Source organism: Myiozetetes cayanensis, unplaced genomic scaffold (assembly GCF_022539395.1).
Source record: "Myiozetetes cayanensis isolate MyiCay16 unplaced genomic scaffold, myiCay2020 scf10, whole genome shotgun sequence".
Lineage (NCBI taxonomy): Eukaryota > Metazoa > Chordata > Aves > Passeriformes > Tyrannidae > Myiozetetes > Myiozetetes cayanensis.
The window spans coordinates 34,055,596-34,076,198 of NW_026086605.1; the positions used below are offsets into that span (position 1 = coordinate 34,055,596).

Genomic DNA, 20,603 nt, shown 5'->3' on the forward strand with positions numbered 1-20,603 from the left:
TGCATTGGGTGTTTGTAGTGTTTTTCCCCAGACTGATGTGCTGAAAGCAGCTGCTGTTGGCTTCACGTCAAGTTCTTTGTTGTGTTACTGAAGATCTTGTACCACCAAATCCACCCACAACCTCTTTTTGGGGATGTAAGCAACCCCTGGCCTGTTGCTGTGCTGCTTTGTGTACCTTCTGGTTGTCCCTTCCCTGTGTTTGTGCCCTGGCTGTGGCACACCCAGAGCAGTTTTTACCTGCCCTGGCTTTGATAATCTTCTTTTCCAGACCCCGATCGCTTCGAGGCCGAGGCATGTGCCGCTTCTCCACGAAGTTTTCCCTTGGCAGAAGCGCCTCCCTGAGAGCCTTGGGGGGGAAACCTGTTGGTGTCATTTGATCAGTGAGGCCTCTTTCCAAGCTGACATCAGGTTAACCAAGAAATTTATTGTAAACATTATCACTTGGTATCCTGCTAAAAGGCCGGTTCCAGTCGGGGTGAGACCACGTGCCTGCTTGTTGTAATACTGTTGGAGAGGGATGACAAACTGCCCATCACCTTGCTGGTTTGTTACAGAGAGACCAAGGGGTTCACAAAACATGTTTTAGGCAGAGAGCATGTTCTGGAAGCAACAACACAGTGGCTGGAGGGGCTCAGGCTCGGGAAAGATTTACTGGTGCAGTTGTGTAATGTGACTCTGGAAGGACATGGAGCTGTTGGAGCGAGTCCAGAGGAGGGCCACCCAGCTGAATAGAGGAATGGAACAGCTCTGCTATGAGGAAAGGCTGGGAGAACTGGGATTGTTCCAGCCTGGAGAGGAGAAGGCTTTGGGGTGACCTAATTGTGGCCTTCCAGGACCTGAAGGGAGCCCACAAGAAACATGGAGAGGAACTTCTTACAAGAGCATGTAGTGACAGAGACAAGGGGGAATGGCTTCACACTGACAGAGTAGGTTTAGATTGGATATTAGGAACAAATTCTTGGCTGTGAGGGTGGGGAGGCCCTGGCACAGGTTGCCCAGAGAAGCTGTGGCTGCCCCTGGATCCCTGGAAGTGTCCAAGGCCAGGTTGGACGGGGCTTGGAGCAACCTGGACTAGTGGGAAGGTGTCCCTGCCCATGGAAGGGGGTTGGAATGAGATGATCTTTAAGGTCCCTTCCAACCCAAACCAGTCTGTGTTTCTGTGACATGACTGACTCCTGGTGAAAGGCTCGGCACTCGGTGGGCTGGGAGCACGTGGCTAAGGAAGGTTTTGAGGATGGAATTTGCAAGCTCAGAGCTGGGTATGTGCACCCTGAGCGGGGCCTCCATCCAAGTGAGCTGTGGCAGGGGGGTCAGGCAGTCTGGATCCTGGGATGTAGCCTGGAAGTGGGACAAGGCTCTGGGGGCAGCTGTCTAGAGGCAAGACACGGGTTGTGGCAGTGGCACAGTGGCTTTTTGGCTTCGTGTCCCTCCGGTCAGGAGAGGGAAGCTGCGACCTGCTCGATGAAGCTGGCCAGGTTGATGTCCCGCTCCGACAGCCCTCCACACTCGTGGGTGCTCAAGGTGATGTGAACCTGAAGCAGACAGACAGACAGAGCAGGGATGGCTTCCCCCAGTGCTGTAGGTGAGGCACAGGTGGCTCCAGACTTGATAGCAACATTTCCCCGGGGTGGGAGAGGTGACCTGGCACTTCGCTGGTTTTCTCCTTCCTGCAGCTCACCCTGGCCACAGGCTGTGGCTGCCACCCCTGCCTTGGTCACAGCAGCCACTGTGCCCATTTCTTAACTCCCTCCTTCCCCAGAAACTTCTCCCCTGCTACTCCTGCTACTTCTGATATGACTTAAAAAAGCCACCCCTTGGGGCTGGCCAGGGCAGCTCCTGCTCAGCTGGACATGGAAAAAGGAGGAGGGAAAGGATCTCCAGTGAAAGCTGGAGGCTGCCTGGGATATGGGGAATTAGCACTGAGGGAAGAGGTCCTGCTGCTGGGAACAGGACTTGCTGCTCCTGTTTTATCCCTCAAAAAAAGGGATCTGCTCACTGAAGAGCTCTGTTTTGCCCCCACCAGCCCTGTTTTTTACCTTGTTGTACACGTTGAACCATTCAGGGTGGTGATCCAGTTTTTCTGCCTGTAGAGCCACTCTGGTCATGAAGCCAAAGGCCTGTGGAGTGAGAAGGGAAGTTAACTCTGAGCCACTCACCCTGCAGTATATTGCTTTTCACCCCACTGCTGTTAATTTTACACCACCTGTTTTTAGATAATCCAACCAAATGCAGGGCCTGGGATGTTCTGTGTCTTTGCTGGGGTTTCCTGTGGGTTTCCCTTCTTTTTTTTTTTTTTTGAGGAGTTTTTCCCCCAGACAAACCATGGGCCAAGTTGACCGCTGTAGTGTCTGGAGGAGGTTCCCTCGCTCAGCCATCCCATTTCAGGAGACACACGGAGGGGTTGCTGTGGCTGAGCCTTGCAGAGGGGACTCCCCTCTCTGCAAACCAGGTCTCCCAGTCTGTAAAACCCGTGCCACCGGTGCTCCTACCCGGTTGAAGTCCTTGAAGTGGAACTCCTTGAAGATGGCATCTCTGCCTTCCACCTCGTTCCACCCCACGGCTCTCAGGTTGGGCAGCAGCTGCTCCCTCTCTTCCGTGCTCAGCCTGTGGGCTTTTCCTGCCTGCCACCAAGAGAAGGGAAGGGAAAAGTGGATCAGCGTGGCACAGGTAGGATGGAGCAGCTGTTTGGAGCGGGATCAGAGGCATCCCGTGGATCCTGGAGTTACGGGAACACAGAGGCAGCTGCAGGGTGGGTGGGAGGGGTTGGAATATCAACGCTGCCCTCTGCTCCCTGCCCGGGATACATCCTGCATGTATCCAAGGTCCAGCTGGTCCCTTCTGTCCTCTCACCTGCAGCACCTCCCACAGTGTCTGCATGTCCGTGTTACAACCTGAGGTACTAAGCAATGATGCCTGTGGGAGGTTAAGCTCCAAAACACAGATAACTTTCTTGGGGGGGGGAGGAAAACCAAAACCTGAAACTCTGTGATGGCCTCCAGATCAGATAATTGCTTTAGGTTTCCCTGTTTTATACATTTATTTTTTAAATATATTTTTTTATATTTGTTTACTGGGAGCCTGTTTTAGAGGAAAGAAGTGGTGTGAATCAGAGATGAGTCACACTAAACTGCAGTTCAGCTCCTTTTCCTTTTCCATCTCCCTCCTATTACGATGGAGTTTAAGAGGCTGTTTCTGCCTGTGATGAACAAAGGCCCGAGGGGAAGGATTGTGAGTGAGCCTTGTCTTGGGCAGAGCTGCTGTTACTTGCTTTGTAAGGGGTGGTGGTGGGGAAGCAGCAATTCCTGGCTTTGGGGAATGATTACAGGCAAAGATAAAACTAAAATGAAGCTCTTGGGGATGGGGACCACCTGAGCCAGTGCCTGTTGTGGCTCTGGGGAAGGCAGGAGTGAGTGCAGAGGGGTATTGCTGTCTCTGAAAGGTCATGTTCTAGCCATGAAAATTCTTTCACAGAATATTCTGAGCTGGAGGGGACCAACAAGGATCATCGAGTCCAGCTCCTGGCCCTGCACAGGACACCCCAAGAATCCCACCATGTGCCTGAGGACGTTGTCCAACCGCTCCTTGAGCTCTGGCAGCCTCGGGTGACCTGATCCTTGCAGTTGGTGATGACAAAGATCAATATCTCTTTGCAATTTCCACTCCTTTCTGTGCTGCAGAGCAAGGTGTGGTAAGTCAGATGTGAGTCCCAACAAATCCAGACCACTTTTTTGGGGGGTGTTTGGGCAGCAGGGCCTTGAGACACTTTGCTTGGGCATCCCTGCTGAGAATTACCACCTTAAACAACTGCGGCAAATCATCCTCTCCTGTGGCTTACCTGCTCCCAGGGCGTACAGAACCAGAGGCAGCCATGAAGCTGATGCGTCTGGGGGGTGGTTCTTGCATGTTTTGGGGAAGATTGGAAAGATGATGCCCTAATCCCACGGCGGTGTGGGTGCCTCCCTGTCTGTGGAGCCGTGACCCTTATGCTTGGAGAAAGCTGCCAACTGCACGGGATGGAGAGGGCCAAGGTGTGCCCCGAACCTCAGCATGGGGTGGCTGGGTGTGGGATGCTTCCTGTCCCCCTGGCATCGCAGCTGCACGATTTTTGGGGAAAACCTTCCATGCTTTGTACATGTTTTGGACGGCCCCTTGCCCAGCCCCGGCTCTGCCACCTCCCTCCCCATCCCCCAAACGTCAACCCTGTCCTTCTCCGAGCTCCGGGCTTGGGGGGAAGGCGGTGAGTAAACATGACTTAGCACAATAAACCCGGAGCCGTTGCCCTTCCATGCCGATGGCGTGATAAGCCGGGCGCAGGTATCTTAGCAACTGGATAAGGTGGGGGCAGAGGATGGCTCTGCACAGGGTGCTGGCAGGGGGGCACCCACGGGAGCTGCCCTGGGGACTCTGATGGGCTGCACCTGGATTTGGGATCGGTGCTGAAACCTGTTGGTGTATCGGGTGCTGAAGGCTGAGTAAAGCTGGAGTTGTTGCTGGCAGCAGAGGGATGGGGATGCTGGGGGGCTGGGCTCCAAACCAGCCTCCCCTGGGCAGAGCAAGAAACCAGGCAGCTTGGGAGGGACGTGGTTTAATTGTTCTCTTGACCCCTTTTCTTTGCTGTGACTATGTGAGAGGATGGGCCCTGGGGCTCTTTCCAGGCTTTTTCCAGCTCCTCTGCCAGAGCCCGGCACCAGTGGGAGGCATGGCCAGGCTGAGGTTTGGTCCACAGACCACCGTGTCTTGTGATGGCAAACCCTCTGCCTGGAGCTGCCCCCCTGTGCCCTCCAACCTCCTCCAATCCCTCCTTCTCCACCCCAGCGCATTGCCCAGCCAGCTGGTTTTGTCAGTATGGCACTTTAATGCTTTCATGTCCACTTACTCCCTTTAAAACACATTCTTCTCGTTAGGGAAACGAAATTATTTTGTTTTCTTCTGCTGGCTCCCAACTGCCAAGGAGTTGGGATTTTTATTTTTTTGCCAGCAGGAAACCAAGCAGATGCATTGTGCAACTGAGGGGAAGGAACCAGCATGGGAAATTGGGAGAGCTTTGAGCTGTCAGGAGATGAAACAACCCTCTTTGCCCCAACTATAAGATTTTTTAGTTAGAGAGTCACAGTGTGGTTTGGGTTGGAAAGGACCTTAAAGGTAACCCAGTCTCACCCCTTGCCATGGGCAGGGACACTTTCCACTATCCCAGGTTGCTCCAATCCCAGTCCAGCCTGGCCTTGGACACTCCCAGAGATCCAGGGGCAGCCACAGCTTCTCTGGGCAACCTGTGCCAGGGCCTCCCCACCGTCACAGGGAAAGGACTCCTTCCCAATACTAGTGGTGACTTGTCACCTGCGAGAAGGTAAAGGGCACAGCCCTGGAACGATGTCACAAGGCCCACGGTCTTTTGCTGCCGTGGAAAAGCCGATTTCCAGCTGATCCGGGGTGCGCAGACGGAGCACGCACGGGGGTCGTCCTTGCCCTACAGAATTGGAGGGGGGGAGGTCATTGCTGACGGCCCCTTTCCCTCCCCCTCGCAGGGAGCCCGCAGGGAGCTGCGTTTGGTAATCCAGCAGCGGCCGCGGAGCTCCCGCGTTACTGATTAACCACAGCGCTCTGCTCCTTTCTCCCTTCCCTCCTGCCTCTCCTCGGGGTCTGGAGCTGCCGCCGAAACCTTCCTGCCTTGGAAAAGGCTAAAGAATCAGCCGGCTGTTCCCCGCAGGGACTTACCATGGCCCTCGCGTGTCCGTGCCCGGCGCGGCTCGGGTGATGCTCGGCGTGCGGAGCCCGCGGGAGCCGCGTTGTGTCCGAGGTGGCGGGAGGCGTGGCGAGGGAACCGGGTCCTCCCCCGGCCAGCACAGCCTTCCCAGCGCTGGGCACACGCCTGGGGGCCCCCACGGGGCTCTGGGGCTCGGGGAACGCCCGGACAGGGGCTCTCGAAACCCCTGCCCGAATCGATGCTGTGTGACCCGCGCACCGAACCCACCCGCCCCTCTCCTGCGCGGGGTCACTTTATTAACCTGCTGCACAAGGAAGAAAGGTGGGACGGGCTGGAGAGGGGCAGCTGAAGGAGGCACCGCCCGGTGCTGCCGGCAACACGTGTGCCGAGCGCCACGGTGATCCCTGGCTGAGCGGAGTGAATCCATGTGCTTCCCGTCCCTCTGAGCTCCGGGCAGCGCCAATCACCAGGTGCGTTGCCTGGGACAGCCTGGATTATATCGCAGCACGTGGACTAAGAGCCATGGAAAGGGGGGATGTGTGTGCAGCACAGCCCCCCTGAGCATTTCCGAGGTGTTTTCTCCCGTTGCTGGGGGAATGAGGGCTCCAGGATGCCGTGTGCTGATCCCTGGCGTTTTTGCTCTCCAGGCCCCCGGCTTTGTGCCCGTGTCCCGCAGCTCGTCGTCTGCTAAGCCCACCCATGTGATGGGCAGTTTGCCAGTGCTGACAACAACTTTTTACTGTGCTGCTTTATGTGGCAGACAGGAATTCAGCCTCCTGCTGTACCCTCGTGGTTCCTTTACTCTTGAAACAACTAATTCTGGATTTTTATTTTATTTTTTTTTTTTAAATATGGTGTGAGGTACATCCCTTATATATACCCTCGTGCACATTTTGTTTTCCACTGTAGGAGTTTGTGGGTACCACAGAGATGATTTATTTCTCCAGCAGGCAAGTTAGAGGGAAGCAAATTCTTCCTTTGTCTTGTCCTTTTTTTTTTTTTTTTTTTTTTTTCCCCCCTCCCCTCTATGTGTTTCCTTGCTGGGGTAATTGAAAGGAAAAACGTGCATCTTTTTTGTCCAGGGAGAAAAGACTTGGAGAGCAACGCAGCACCTGAGAAGAAAATAACTTGTGTGTGGATGTGAAGCTGGAAGCTCTGATACAGATGAAAGGAGGAGGTGTGCTGAATGGATTCCAGCAATGAAATCAGGAGGTGGGATTGTTTGCCAGGTAGGGAAAGGCCAGCAGAATATTTCCTTGGTGTAAGCTCCAATTGCAGGACAGGCAGTTTCATCAGCACAGCCCCTGTAAATATGGGCAGGTGGTGGCCCTGTCGGGGCCCCACGTGCTCCTGGGCTGGGTGACAGTGCCTTTGTTGGCCTCCCTATTGATTTGGAGAGGTGAAGGAAACAAATCCCCTATTTCTTGTGCTACCCTTCTGTCCCTCTGTTGGATTTTTGCTCCAGCCTGTCTGGAGCTGATCCTGTTTCTCTGTGCTGCCAGTCCAGAGCCCCTGCCATCACCTCAGTCCCTTGGAGGTGGAGAGCACTAGGAGAAAAGGGGTCACTTATCCTGCATCTGCCGATGGCTCAGCTCCTTTGGAATGGCCTTTTCTCTGCTGGGTGACAAATCTATCTTTAACTGCCGGCCTTTCCCGGGAGGGATGAGCTTGTCCAAAAGAATGTTAACAGGGCAGTTGTGGTTTTCCTCTCTCTGGGACGTGGGGCTGTGTGCAGGGCAATCCTTTGGCCAACTTCAACTCCTGAACCTCCGAGTGCACGAAACTCTCCCTCTGCGCTGCTTTAATTTCTCTTTTGGAAATGGGACCCTCTAGATCTGCTTTTAATTATTAATTGGGGGATGTTGGGCAAGCTGTTTGCTCAGATCAGTTTGCACCCTGTGCCTGTTTACTGGGAGCAGATTTGTACTCTTTTTCCTTCTCTCTTTGTCTAGTTTAGAGCTGTGCTCCTTTGATGAGGTCAGTGGCAGCTAAACCCACGTTGCTGTCACATACCCACAGGGGATTCTGCATATTTGAAGTGCACTTCAGTATCACTCACCTACTATTATTTTTATTTTGTCAGTAAGTTTTTAACAAGATACGTCTGACCCTGAAAGCTGCTTTGGTTGAGAGCCCTGTTCTGTCTCCCATCTCAATTTGCCTTTTGAATACCCCTCCCTTCTCATTTCACCCTCCCTGAAACATTTTGATGGTCCAATAGAGCAATGAGTGTTGTTTGGATGTGTTGTTTTTTTGTTGTTGCTTGAGTTTCTTTCTTTTCCCTCTTTATTTTCCTTCCCCATAGTCTGTGCTGGCTCCTCACTTAGGGGTGTGAAGAATGTGCTCAGTCATCTTCCTGCAGGTCTGCTTTTCCAGGTAACCCTTGGGATCCAGCTCTCTCCGAGCCCCTTTAGGAACTGGGAGAGGCTCTCAGGTCTCCCTGGAACCTTCTCCAGGCTGAACAATCCCAGCTCTCTCAGCCTGTCTTTGCAGGAGAGGAGCAAACAAGAACAGGGAGACCTGGGAGCCCCTTCCAGTGCCCAAGGGAGCTGGAGAGGGACTTTGGATAAGGGTCTGGAGTAACAGGATGAGGGAGAATGAATTCAAACAGACACAGGCAGGGTTAAATAGAATATTGGGAAGAAATTCTTCCCTGGGAGGGTGGGGAGGCCCTGGCACAGGTTGCCCAGAGAAGCTGTGGCTGCCCCTGGATCCCTGGAAGTGTCCAAGGCCAGGTTGGACGGGGATTGGAGCAACCTGGTCTAGTGGAACGTGTCCCTGCCTGTGGCAGGGGGGTGGAACTGGACTATTAATAATGTCCCTTCCCACCCAAACCATTTTAAATCCCGTGGTTTCCTGAGTTCAGTTCTGGCTGCAGTTTGAGAAGGGTGTGAAGCAGCCCCTGTGCCAGGATGTCCCTGCTCCACAGAGAAGGCCTTTAGGAAACCCAGGGTGTGCTGTTCGTTTGCCTCACCTTTAACTGATGCTCTTGTCTCTTCCTCAGCTCTGGCACCATCTGCCATTCCCTTTTCCCGCTGTTCAGGAGGGAGGAAGGCTTGATATGCTTGACTTCTTTTTCCTAAATGAGGAGACCCAGGGCAGGAGGACTCTTGGTCACCCACAAATTGGGGGAAGACGTTTTTGCCAGGTGGGTGCTGAACTGTCTGTGTATTTATGGCTTTGAGGTGGCTCCTGTGACGAGACTGAAACTCATGTGTGTGGGCAAGGAGGGAACAACTGCTTATTCAGCAGGGAAACAATTAACCAGCTGCAGTGCCTCAGGAATTCACTGGGAGTACATTCTCAGAGTTGCATCCGTGTTAATGGCATTAGAGGAAGCAGTCTGGGACAGGATCGCCACTCCCTGGAGAACCTCGGCCCCCAAACGGTGTTTTAAGCAGGGTGGGCCAAACTCCCTCATCATCTGATGTCTGAAGCAGTGCTCTCGTGGCACAAAAGATTTAATTAAAGAGTTTGTTTATCACTGGAGGGGATTTAGGGCAGTTGTGACAAGCCTAAGTTGACAAAAGGGCCCAATTAACAGAGATGAATCGTTAATTATTCCTGTGCGAGACTTCCTCTTGTAGCAGCGTTTTATCAAACTCAGGGCAGTGAACAAAATAAATTGGAGGCTGGCAGAAGCTGAGGGTGTTTGGTCTGCTCACACAGTGCTTGGGGTGAAGGTCCTTTGTGCCAGGCAGAGGGCAGGTCCCCTGGAGAAGGCTGAGATGAACAAAAATGGCACTGAAGCTGCTCAGCCACTTCTGACGGGCAGAAAACACGGACCCCAAAGTGGGAGGTGACTGTTTGCAAGGAACGTCACAGCATGAGGGAGTGAGAAATGTTGCACTGAAGGGAGGCTTCCCAGAGGAGGAGGATTCAAACCTGAGTCCGAAAGTGCCTGCGAGCACTTTGCCGTGGATCCCTCCTCCTGTGTCAGACTGGGGCTGGGACACACAGCCCATTCCCACCCCATGCAGGGAGAAACCCGGCATGATTTACGTGTCAAAACTCAAAGTGGGGCCGGAATAATCCTGTTTTGACTCTGTGTCTGCCCTTGAAACCTAGTGGCGTGACAAAAACGAGGGCCCTGGGTCCTGGCAGCCGATGTCCCATGTCTTGTTCTGCAGCTCCCAGGAGCTGCTCCCTGGTCCGTAGCAGGCAGGGGTGAGATCACGGAGTTTGTGGTCTTGCCAAGGTCACTCAGTTCCCTGCACCAGGATGCATTTGCCCCGGGGGAAGGTAATCCATCAGAACTGCCTTCTCCCCACCCCTTGTTTTGTCTCGTCTGCTGATGGATTAGTCCTGCAGCTCGGCTCCCCTGGGCACAGCTGGAGCCCGGGGTAAGGGAAGCTGCTCGTACTCAGCTTGTTTCCTGACTTTCAGTCCAAATTCGAGTGCCTTTGCTAAACAGGTTGGATTTTCCGGCAAATTTGCAGGGGTTGCGGAGGGGAGAGTATCCTGACAGATCTGGAAACCTTCCTCGCATGTTAAGGAGCGAGGTTTGTTCCTCGTTTACGCGGGGAGAGCCGGGCGCTGCATGTTAAGCGGCTGCTGTACAAGCCCCGTCTTGTCACTAGGGGTCAGGAAAATGCTGGAGAACGCGAGGTGTCCCCGAAAACCGCAGCCCCTGCGGGAAGGCACAGGGTGGGGAGGCTCTCAGGACCCCACCTGATCCCGAAAATCGGGAGTGGATGCTGACGTGGTCAGCTCTGCGGGAGCGTGGCTGCGCTCAGAGAAGCAGCTTCTCAGCTGGACCTTCCTGATGAAGTGGTTTCCCATGAGAAGCACCTCCAGGTCCTTTGGTGTGCTCCAAAGCATCCCACAGCTGGGACGTGCTTGCATCGAGGTTCTCTCTCCAACCGGATTGCTGGACATCATGGAATGGTTTAGGTTGGAAGGGACCTTAAAGTTCACCTCATTCCATCCCCTGCCATGGGCAGGGACACCTTCCACTAGCCCAGGTTGCTCCAAGCCCCGTCCAACCTGGCCTTGGACACTTCCAGGGATCCAGGGGCAGCCACAGCTTCTCTGGTCAACCTGTGCCAGGGCCTCCCCACCCTCCCAGGGAAGAATTTCTTCCATATATCTCATCTAAATCTCTCCTGTTAATTTAAACCATTCCCTGACGTTCTACCACAACACCCCCAGCTAAAAGTCTTGTTTCCCAGTTCATTTGGCTGCCATGGCTGTTTTCAAGTCCTGGAAGTCCTTGGGTTTTATTCCCAGCTTTCCAATAGCAGGAATTCCCCCTGAGGTGTGGGACAGGAGAGGGGCCCTGGGTGTGGATGCCAGGGCAAGGGCTGTCTGTACAGACCCTTCACTGGGCAGGGTTATGGAATGCTGGGAAGCTTTGGGGAGTACAAACCCTTCTCATCAGAACTCTAAAAATCAGCTTTCAAAGCCAAATGAGTTGAGAAGAGTTGCTGAGAGATTAGTGAGCTATTTAACACGTGTGGGTGTTTTAGAAGGAAGGAGTGACCATAAGATACAGGAGATGGTGAGAGGTGAGTGGAGAAGCAATGTGCTAAGGCAGTGATTTCCTTGGAGACAGAGAGGCAGTTTATGGGCCATGGAACACAATGAGGTGATAAAGGGGGCAGTGGCCAACTCCAGGAGCTTTGCTCTGTGGTGGAGTGGTGAATTTTATTTCCCAGATCTGCCTTTGGGAGGTGTTTCATAGTAGGTTTGTTTTTTTTTTAATCCAATCAGAGCTGAGAGAGCGGAGGGAGTGTTGACTTTTTATTTTTTATTTTTTTTCTGGGTGGTAAATGATCCCCCCACTGGGTGGGCTTTTCTCTCAGATTGTCTGTGGGAGTGTGTTTGGGTGCTCAGCTCCGTCTCCAGCCTTCCCAGGAGGGCAGTAGGCCAGCTGGGAGAAGTGTGGAAGCACAGGGTAATGTCCAGCCATAGAGTGTGGTGTACTGGGAGCTGCTGGAGTTACTGGCAAGCTTTGCATCTTTCTTAGTGCAGTACCTGACATCAGAAACTCGTGATATTCCTGTTAGGTACAGCACTGGTTATTTTTGTTTCCTTCTTAGCATTAAACATCCTCCTGTGATGAGGTTACTCTCTTATTTACATTACCACCTCTTTCTCCTGAGCTTAATGAGTCTGTGCTGCTGCTTACAAACTGAATTCATCTGCTTTGCTTGCTCTTGCTGTTAGTGGGAAGGACCACTGGCCCACACTCTCTGCACTGTTTGTTGGGAAGCTGGATCAAAATTAATGGGAAAATTGTGTGCGTGGCAATCTTAAGAACCCAAAATGCAACTGTGCCTCACCCACAGGGGCAGCAAATTAGATGATGTAGCAGCTTGCCTCAAAGTCTGGGGATAAAGAATTCCTGTGGCAGGCCCAGCAAGGAGGGGAGAGAGATGAAATACTACAAATTGTCATCGATTCACAGCCTGGGCTGGGAAGTTTGTGGGTGTGCTACAGCCAAATGGGGCTGGGTGTAATTCCAGCTGCTTCTGCTCCCTCCTGTGACAGCTGTGTCTTGGTGGGAAGGGGTTTGGGCTCAAAAGGAGGGACCTGTGACTCGTAGGGGTTTGTCTCTTGGACCTCTGCTGGCTGAAGGCTGTCTGAGCAGTACCTCAGACTGGTCTTGGGTGTTGCTCCTGGGTCCAGGCTGGGTTTGTGACCTTGTAAAGCTCGAGTGCTGGAGCTGGGAGGGAGGAAGGGGGAAAGGGGGTTGTTTATGACCTGAAGCGGGAAGTCACTGGTGCTGTGAGGTCCTGGGGGACAGTGCTTGGTGGCACCAGCTGTCCTGTGTCATTATCTCAGAGCCAGTGTCCTGTGGCAAGAGAACTTTCACTGGGTGCTGCTGCTTGAGGCACCGTCAAGAGTGAAGCTGTTGGTGACAGTGTTGTGGAGCTGGGAAGGAGGGTTTTTCTGGGAAAGAATGTGACTACTTTCTGGAAGGTGGTAGATCTAGGTTAGACATTAGGAAGAAGATTTAACTGGGATTTTGGGAAGAAATCCTTCCCTGTGAGGGTGATGAGGCCCTGGCACAGGTTGCCCAGAGAAGCTGTGGCTGCCCCTGGATCCCTGGAAGTGTCCAAGGCCACTTGGTGCCACTGCAGTTCTCTTGGTGCCACCCTCCTGGTGCCACTGCAGTTCTCCAGTGCACAGAGGGGGAAAGGAGTGAGAGCCCATGCACGGAGCAGTCAGGTATGTCTTACCCACCCTACCTGCACGGTAGAATTTGGGATCTGAATTTTTCCTTCATACTCCCATTGTGTTTAGTGGTGCGTGGCTTTCATCAATTAATGCTGTAAAATACCTGCATTATGGGCTACCCACCAGAAAAATCTGACTGTAGGTGCTGTGGTTTTGGGCCATGTTTTGTGGGGGTTCATCGACAGAATTCAATGGAGAGCAGGCTTTTTACTGTCTTTGTGCTACCACCTTCTGATGCAATTTGAGGGATGACCTGGCATCTACTCCAAGTTTAGTTTAAGAGATACTAGATTGGCTTTTATTTCACTTGCTTTCATTTACGCTGCTGGGAGATTTCGCTCTGCTTTAGCGCGTGGAGTTGTGGGTTTTCCTTGCAGAGCTCCAGAAATGGTGTTTTTAGAGCTTGCAGGAAACTTCAACAAACTGGGGGAACAGGCCAGGATCTTCCCCTTCTTTGCCCTATGCCCCTGTCTTCGCTGTGCAAAACCTACCTGTCTTATTTTCCAAATCACTGCAGCCACTGATCAAGTCTGCCATGTCAACAAAAAGCAGGGAGATCTCTGCTTTCTGCTGAGGCAGAACCGTAATTTGTGGCTGGGGCATTACCGAGATGTTAGATGTGGAAATTATGACCACTCTGTCAGGTTGGCTGGATAATTTTCACTCCTAAGCCTTGCACCGAGATGGTTTTCAGTGCTTGGAAATCAGTCTTACTCTGCAGAGCTGTCAGTGCCTCCCAGCTGTGTCGGTGTGTGCTCTAACAAATGTGTGTGTGTATGATGATACAGCTATTTCATCATCATTCCCTGCACTCCTCCAGACACCTGGGAACCTTATCTTAAGTGCAGCTCTCCTCTCCCAGGGGTCACTTTTGTTAATTCGTTTTTTTTTGGTTTGTTTTCCAGTAGAGTGGAAAACCCCTCTAACAAGCTGTGTGTTGTGGTGGGTTTGTTTCTTGTTTGTTTGTTTGGTTTTTTTCCCCAGGCCCTGTAGACACACAGAGAGGGAGAGGAATTTCATGTTCTGAGCAGATCATGCTTGAAATGGATGGGAGGGTGGGAGGTTTTATTTGTAGAGGTAGGAAACTGAATCAAGGAGAAATCAAGAGGTGTTTAAGACCCACGTCCTCAGCAAAAGTTTGTATCCTCAAAAAATCCCACTGGAAGAGCTTTGTGCCTTTGTGTTTTTGCAGTGAAGGTGAGCTGTGAGTTTACAGTTGCCTCATCTTTTTGGATCTGCTTCCCGACTGATTTGGGTTCTATTATTAGTAGCTGATGTGCTGGTAGAGTCACTCTCCTCCTAACTCTGCTAATTAATCAATGCCCCCCGTGACAGCTCTTGACCATTAAATAATATTCATTAGTATCCAGACCCCAACAGTATGGATGAACCCATCTATCTTCATTAGCTCTTGGATTTCACCATCAGGAGCAGGAGCCAAAAGGGACAGTAAAAGGGCGATTTCCTTCCTCATCCCAGTGAAAACTGACCTTGGTATTTTGCTTTCCTTCTTTCTTTCCCTCCCTGCCCCTTGTATGTTGGTTAAAGGAGAAAATGGGCAGTGGCTTCAGCTCCTCTCCTGATCTCAAGTGACTACCCTTAGGGGAAAAAGGAGACAGGATGCTCTTTAAAGGTAATAAATAACACAGGATTATCCTCATTTTGTAAGTGATCTGAGAATGCCTCCTGGGTCATGAAGGAGAGAAAGTGAAGATCAATACTTTACTGATGCCTGAATTACCTTCCTCCATACTAAAAATTAACACTGCCAGAGGTAGAGCCACATCTGCTCACGGGTAACCCAGAATTGGTCCAACCTATATTCACAACTCTGAAACCAGGGAGGAAGAGATACACTTTTTGGAAGTGTTTCCTGACCCAGCCAAACATCTGGTGTTTTCCTGGGAAGCCACCTCTGCGTGCTCACTCACCCTTGCTCCCCAAAACGGGATGGTGTCACTGTCCTTGCTCATCCCTGAGGTGATTTCCTGACTAGCACGGCAAATATTTGGGAAGTCGCGTCATTTCCTTCCTGCCAGGTGAATCTGCCCTGAGGCAGTTCCTCCTCTTGTCAGATTAATGTGATTTAAAGGACTGGAAGAGCTCGATGAGGCCTCCTGAGGTGCTGGCTGAGGTTTGTCCCTCGGTGTGGTCCTCCAATCCATCAGCATTGTGGTGGATTTGGCTCCTGTTAACAACTCCTCTTTCTCCTTCCTTTCTTTCCTCATGGAAAGGGTGGTCAGGCACTGTCAGGGGCTGCCCAGGGAGGTGCTGGAGTCCCCATCCCTGGAGGATAATTTCCCAGAGTGTCTCAGACCTGTTGGGGCCTCGCTCCCCAGGGTGGATGTTGGAGAGGAACAACAGGCGTTATTTTTTCAGCTTTTTTTTTTGGCTTTTGTGATTCCCTTTCTCATCTTGCAAGAAAGTTGCTCTGTTGTATGAATCCCATCTGTATGTTAAACCAGACTCAAACCTTAAAATTAAATGTATTTTCCCAACATGAGTAGGTAGCAAGGGCTCTTCCAACCAGCCAGCTTTGAGTGTTCAGCCTGGTTGGGTTTGCTTCTGGTTTCTAACTCCTCTGCTTCAGCTTGTGAAACAACATGTGCTTCTGCACTGGGAGTTCAAAACTGTACCTGCAAATGCTTGAATTGAAAGACACAGTGAAAATTTAATGTTTTTAAGTTGGCTCAGAAAGCCACGTTCTTAAGCTCAGCAAAGGAAATGAAACTTGAAAGAAACATAGTTAGAAAATTAAAAGCTGAAGTCTAATGAACTTAATTTTGGGAAGAAGTGGGAATTAAAAGAAGTGAAAGAAGATTCTGTCTGCATCTGCAAGTGAAGTGGCAAGAGAATGTTCCAGCTGTGGGAGCTGGGCTGAGCCCAGTGAAGAGTTTGGGTACCTAATCTCACCTCCTGTGGTTGGGAGAAATGGTTTGATCGAGTCTCAAGGGATGACTCAGGTCCTGTGTGTGTTGATCAGCCCCATGAGGGTCCATCCATGATCTCAGCTGGACCTGACAGTGGCTGGGTCTGGGAGCAGGGAGCTTGGAAATCTGGAATTGGGCAGGTGGAGTGGCTGGGCAGCGCCAGGCTGGCATTTCTGCCACCCTCTGGGAAACAGCTGGCAAATTTGGAGCCCCATCTGCTTGAGGGATTAAATGGAAAGGAAGGAGGAGTTGCTTGTGAGTTGCTGAGGGTTATTTCAGTGCTTCTGAGGTGCAGACACAGCCTCACCTTGGAGTAGCCCTTTCCCAGCCCAGATGTGGGGTCAGCACTGCTTTCTCTTGCTTTAACCTGGTTATAAGGAGCAGAGGAGAGGAATGAAAGGAAAAGGAGAGGTTGAGGAGTGGCAGGAGAGGGCTGTAGATGGGCAGTGTGGGTTGCTGGGCCGTGGGTCAACCCCCCACCTGACCCTCACCAGGGCTAATGTTTTCTCCAGCTCCTGCCTGCTCATTGCAGTTCATTCCTTGGCTTGGCAGAGCAAAACCAAAAGCAGTAGTGGCTGAGTGAGGTGAAACTCCATGTTTTAAACCATCTCCCTGGATGCCAGCAAGATTTCCTTCACCTTCTTTGGGGCTGGTTGCTGTGTCAGTGCCCTGCTGCTCCTCATTCCCCCTGCCCGAGGTTTGAGGGATGCTGAGGTCTCGTCTTTGACTCAAATTTGGGATTTTTCTCATCCTGGAGGCAGATTTTCCTGCTGGTTCCTGTGGCAATAAGCTTGAGCCAGAGTTAGCTGTAGAGTCACTGCAACAAAGGCCTCTGTCTTAGCCTATGCTGTAATTAGGTCATTAATTAAACACTCCCTGAATATTTCCTTTTCCCTTTTTTCTGAAATAAGGGTGGAGTCAGACTTTCATTTGGCTGAACTGTACTTGGTGGGGCTGAGTAATAAAGACACAGTGGCAGCTAAAGGTGATGCAGAGTCCTACCTCTGTGTCTCCCCACACGACTCTGAGTACTTTACTTCAAACCTCATTATAAATAGGGGCTTGACCTCTTTTTAACTGCAGTTAAAAGCAGCGTAGCCCCTTCCCAGCACTGCTGTGGCACAAGGAAAGGGGAAAAAAAAACCTCCATGGACTTCAGTGAACCCTTTCCAGGTGGGAGTGAGCTCCTGCTGTATCTAAAGTTCAGAGTGAAAGACTATCTCCATGCACTGTGTTTAACTTTGCCCAATTCCATTCCCCTTTTTCTGCAGCCATAAAACCGCTATTGCTCTTTCATCTCCCCCCCGTTTCTTCCCAAGTAGGTTCTGCGAAAGTGGTGTTTGGGGGCAGTAAATCACAGAATGGAAGCCTGCATTCATAAAATGCTTTATGCCTCCCTCCATCAATATTTCAAGGCGCAGCACAGACACCAGCATTTCATTTTAATTACGCCGCAAATTTCCCCGTTAAGGGAGAAAGCTGAACTCTGCAGGGCAGCCTAGCCCCGTCACCCCCTCACCATGGGATGGCTGCAACATCCAGTGATCCATAGGGTGTTTGTTTTTTCATCTGAGTCACTGTGTGTGCCTCCCACAGGAGGAACGCTTCCAGCTGGGCCTGGCTCGTCCCTCTCTTGCCGTGGGGTGAAGGGAGGTCTGGGATGTTTCTGTGGGAGCTGGCGCGTCGCCTGGAGCCCCCGGCGGGCAGGAAGGGCCATCCAGCACAAACAGAAGGCTTGGGAAGATAGGCTGTGACAGGGATTGGAGGCGAGGGAAGGCTTCCCCGCTGCAGCAAGTGTCCCATTTGTTAAATCTCTCCTTCCTGAGGCTGCATTAGTTGCAAGGACTGTTTCCATTTGCAGAAGGGGCAGAACGTGACTGAGACGTGCAAGTTGCCGAATAACGCCGGGAAGGCACCCCCTGCCCTCGTGTAGGTTTTTTGGGAGGCTTAAGGGATGCCCACTTGCAACTGAGTGGCAATAGAGGGGTCAATATGATGTTCACTCAACTGATGTGCCAAACTGCAAAATGCCTTGCCAGAACCATGGAATGGTTTGGGTTGGAAGGGACCTTAAAGTTCACCTCATTCCATCCCCTGCCATGGGCAGGGACATCTTCCACTATGCCAGGTTGCTCCAAGCCCTGTCCAACCTGACCTTGGACACTTCCAGGGATGGGACACCAGGGCCTCACTACCCTCACAGAGAAAAATCACATTGCAATATCCCATCTAACCCTCTTTTCCTTTTTATATGCCTGTATAAAAAGTCTCTCTCTCTCTCTCCTTTTTATATACCCCATTTAGGCACTGGAAGGGGCTCTAAGGTCTCCCTGGAGACTTCTCCAAGGTGAACACTTCCATCTCTCTTAGCCCATCTCCAGAGCAGAGGTGCTCCAGCTTTTGGGCCATTTTCATGGCTGGTACTGCTGAGTCTGCCCCCCAAAAAAACCCAGCAGATGTTGTCAATGTACAGCGTTCACAGGTATGTGAACTGGGATAAAAATCCCCATGAAAAAACGCTGCAGGAAAGGAGGGGGTCCCCTAATGCAAAGGAAATATGTCCCTCGTGGTGGTGCTGTTCCATCATTGTCAATTAGCAGGAGTGTTAAATCCGTAGCAGCTGGTGTGGGGTATGATTGGAGAGAGGGCACTAAATTGGATGGTTTATCAGGGTAATTCAATATGACAATTTCTGTGGTCGTATCCTGAAGACAGTGGAGAAGGTGGGGAGAGGGAGCAGCGCCCGTGACACACACAAATGCTAACTGGAAGGGAAAGAGGCATTCATTTCTTGTTAGCACATACAAAAGTGAATGTACTGATTTATGTAACTTCCCAAAGCCTGGCTGCTCTCAGTGTTCTTAAAACACACATCCAAATTAAGATGCCACGTAGCAGACAAATTGCTCTGTGTGGAAACTTTGTTTGCAGAGTCAACGTTTTTTTCCAACAGCTTATTTAAAGCCCTTAAAAAAACCCACAAACAAATTGTTGTGGAGAAACAAATATTTCTGTGTAGCTGCTATCAAGGTTTTGAGATGGTTTTTGAGGGAACCGTGGCAGGGAAAGCGTGTCAGGATGTCACAGCAGCCCAGTCTTGCAGGGACAAGGATTGGCATCTTTGGATATGGACTCCTTGAAATGATTTCAAGACCAGACAACAGCAAAGAAAATGATTTAACAAACGAATCGCCGGCCCGGCGCAGCGATTTGGGATTCAGTTAACGGAGGGCTACACGTTTCAAGCTGAGATGGGGAGTGTGGGATGTGTTATGCTTCACCCAACATCTTAATGCAGCATTTCCTCTGCAAGGGAAGGTGTGAAGAGTAAAGTTAAAGCTGTGATCTCTGTTTTTTTGTTGTTTGTTTTTTCCCCTATCCCTAGGACTGGTGTGTCTCCCTTTTACTCAGAGCCATGGCAGACCTGCAGAAGGGAGCTCTCAAGTGGTGTTATCCACAGGGTAACGGGCATCTTTCTACTCTGGATGGATGTGCAAAGGATCTCCTTGAAGTTCCTCCAACAGAGCTCTCCAGGAATCCCCCTTACACAGAAATTAATCTGTTTATAGTGACAGAAGATGGGAAGGTACGTGCAAGGCAGAGGGCCCTGAAATAAGGTTGATTTGCAGAAAAACTGTAATAGGTCAGGAGGCAAGTCTTCACCTGCAAGGCTGGAGAGAGTCATGTGAGCTGGGAGCTCTTAGGAGGATGTGCTTTGGGATCAAAACTAGGGACAGCACCAAAAAGCATTTCTGAAGAGGTGGGAATGGCAGCCGAGTACTGGATGGGTTAGCAAGGAAGATTTCCTTGCGTTGTGTTGAGATGACACAGACCACGCTAACAACCAGTGGTCTTAAACAGGAGAGTTTAAAACGGGCTGGAATTGATCTGTCCTCACAGGAAAGGAGTGCAGGGAGGTTGGGGTTGATCCAGAGGAGAAAAGAGGAGTGTCAGGATGGGCAGAGTTGTTTGCTGGGTTATTATTTCCCTCTGTGTGTGTGGTGCTGTAAATCAGTCTTAAAGAACCCGTGGCTGATGAACGGGGCCTGCACATGTGCAGTCAGCAGGGCTTTTAGGGCTGAGACATCTTTATCTGGACCCTGAACAACAGGACTTTTAGAGGGGGGGGGGGAAGGAAAATGGCAGTGTTTTCCCAGCTCCTGCTTCCCAAATACACACTGGTACCTCCCGATGCAGCACAGAAACGAGCAGGAGGGATCAGCTTTCCTGGTTACGGGTTTGCTGTCCTTGGATCCTGTTTGAATACACTCTATCCCAGAGTTGTTTTGCATTTCACCAGGGAGTCTTTTGTCTAAAGGGCATTGCTGCTACAGCCAAGTGGAGCTGTCCCTGCCCCTGCTTTCCGCAGTGGATATCACATTTCATTACCCTGATGAGCCCCAGCGAGCTCTCCCGCTCGCGTTAATTTGCCCACGAGCCAGCCCGTGTCACGGCTGCAAGAAGCTGGTGACATTTTCCAACCTCCCCCATCCCTCCTGGTTCCGAAACCTCGAATAATCATCGCAGCCTCGTCCCTTTTGCCTGCTTGTTGCCCCTGAAACGGAGGGGCCGAGACACCCCCGCGCTGACCCCCTTCCTGACCGCGCGGCCCCGAGCGGGGTGAGCGTGGGAGGCACTCGGCTCTCGGGGCTCTGTGTGTGTCCAGTGGAGCTGCCAGGGCTCGTGGCAGGGGGGGAACAGAGGGAGGTGCCTTTGCACGACCTCAATCTTTGCGGCTTGGAGCTCCTCAGGGAAGGGGTGGTGAGCGAGGCGCCCGTTCCAGCGTT

General features: G+C 51.5%; 1 protein-coding gene and 1 long non-coding RNA gene across 2 annotated transcripts; one reads left to right on the forward strand and one right to left on the reverse strand.

Moving 5' to 3' along the window:
* Positions 1-404: 404 nt before the first annotated feature.
* PCBD1 (pterin-4 alpha-carbinolamine dehydratase 1) lies at positions 405-5,903 on the reverse strand. The gene is made up of 4 exons (XM_050305692.1): positions 5,716-5,903; positions 2,490-2,621; positions 2,037-2,117; positions 405-1,532 (listed from the first exon to the last, which is right to left on the reverse strand). The coding sequence occupies exons 1-4, from the start codon at positions 5,716-5,718 to the stop codon at positions 1,434-1,436; spliced, it is 315 nt and encodes a 104-aa protein (XP_050161649.1). The 5' UTR covers positions 5,719-5,903; the 3' UTR covers positions 405-1,433.
* On the forward strand, positions 5,887-8,847 carry LOC126634862 (uncharacterized). The gene is made up of 4 exons (XR_007627461.1): positions 5,887-6,174; positions 6,787-6,916; positions 8,010-8,080; positions 8,709-8,847. It is a non-coding gene; the product is annotated as an uncharacterized LOC126634862 (long non-coding RNA).
* Positions 8,848-20,603: the final 11,756 nt, after the last annotated feature.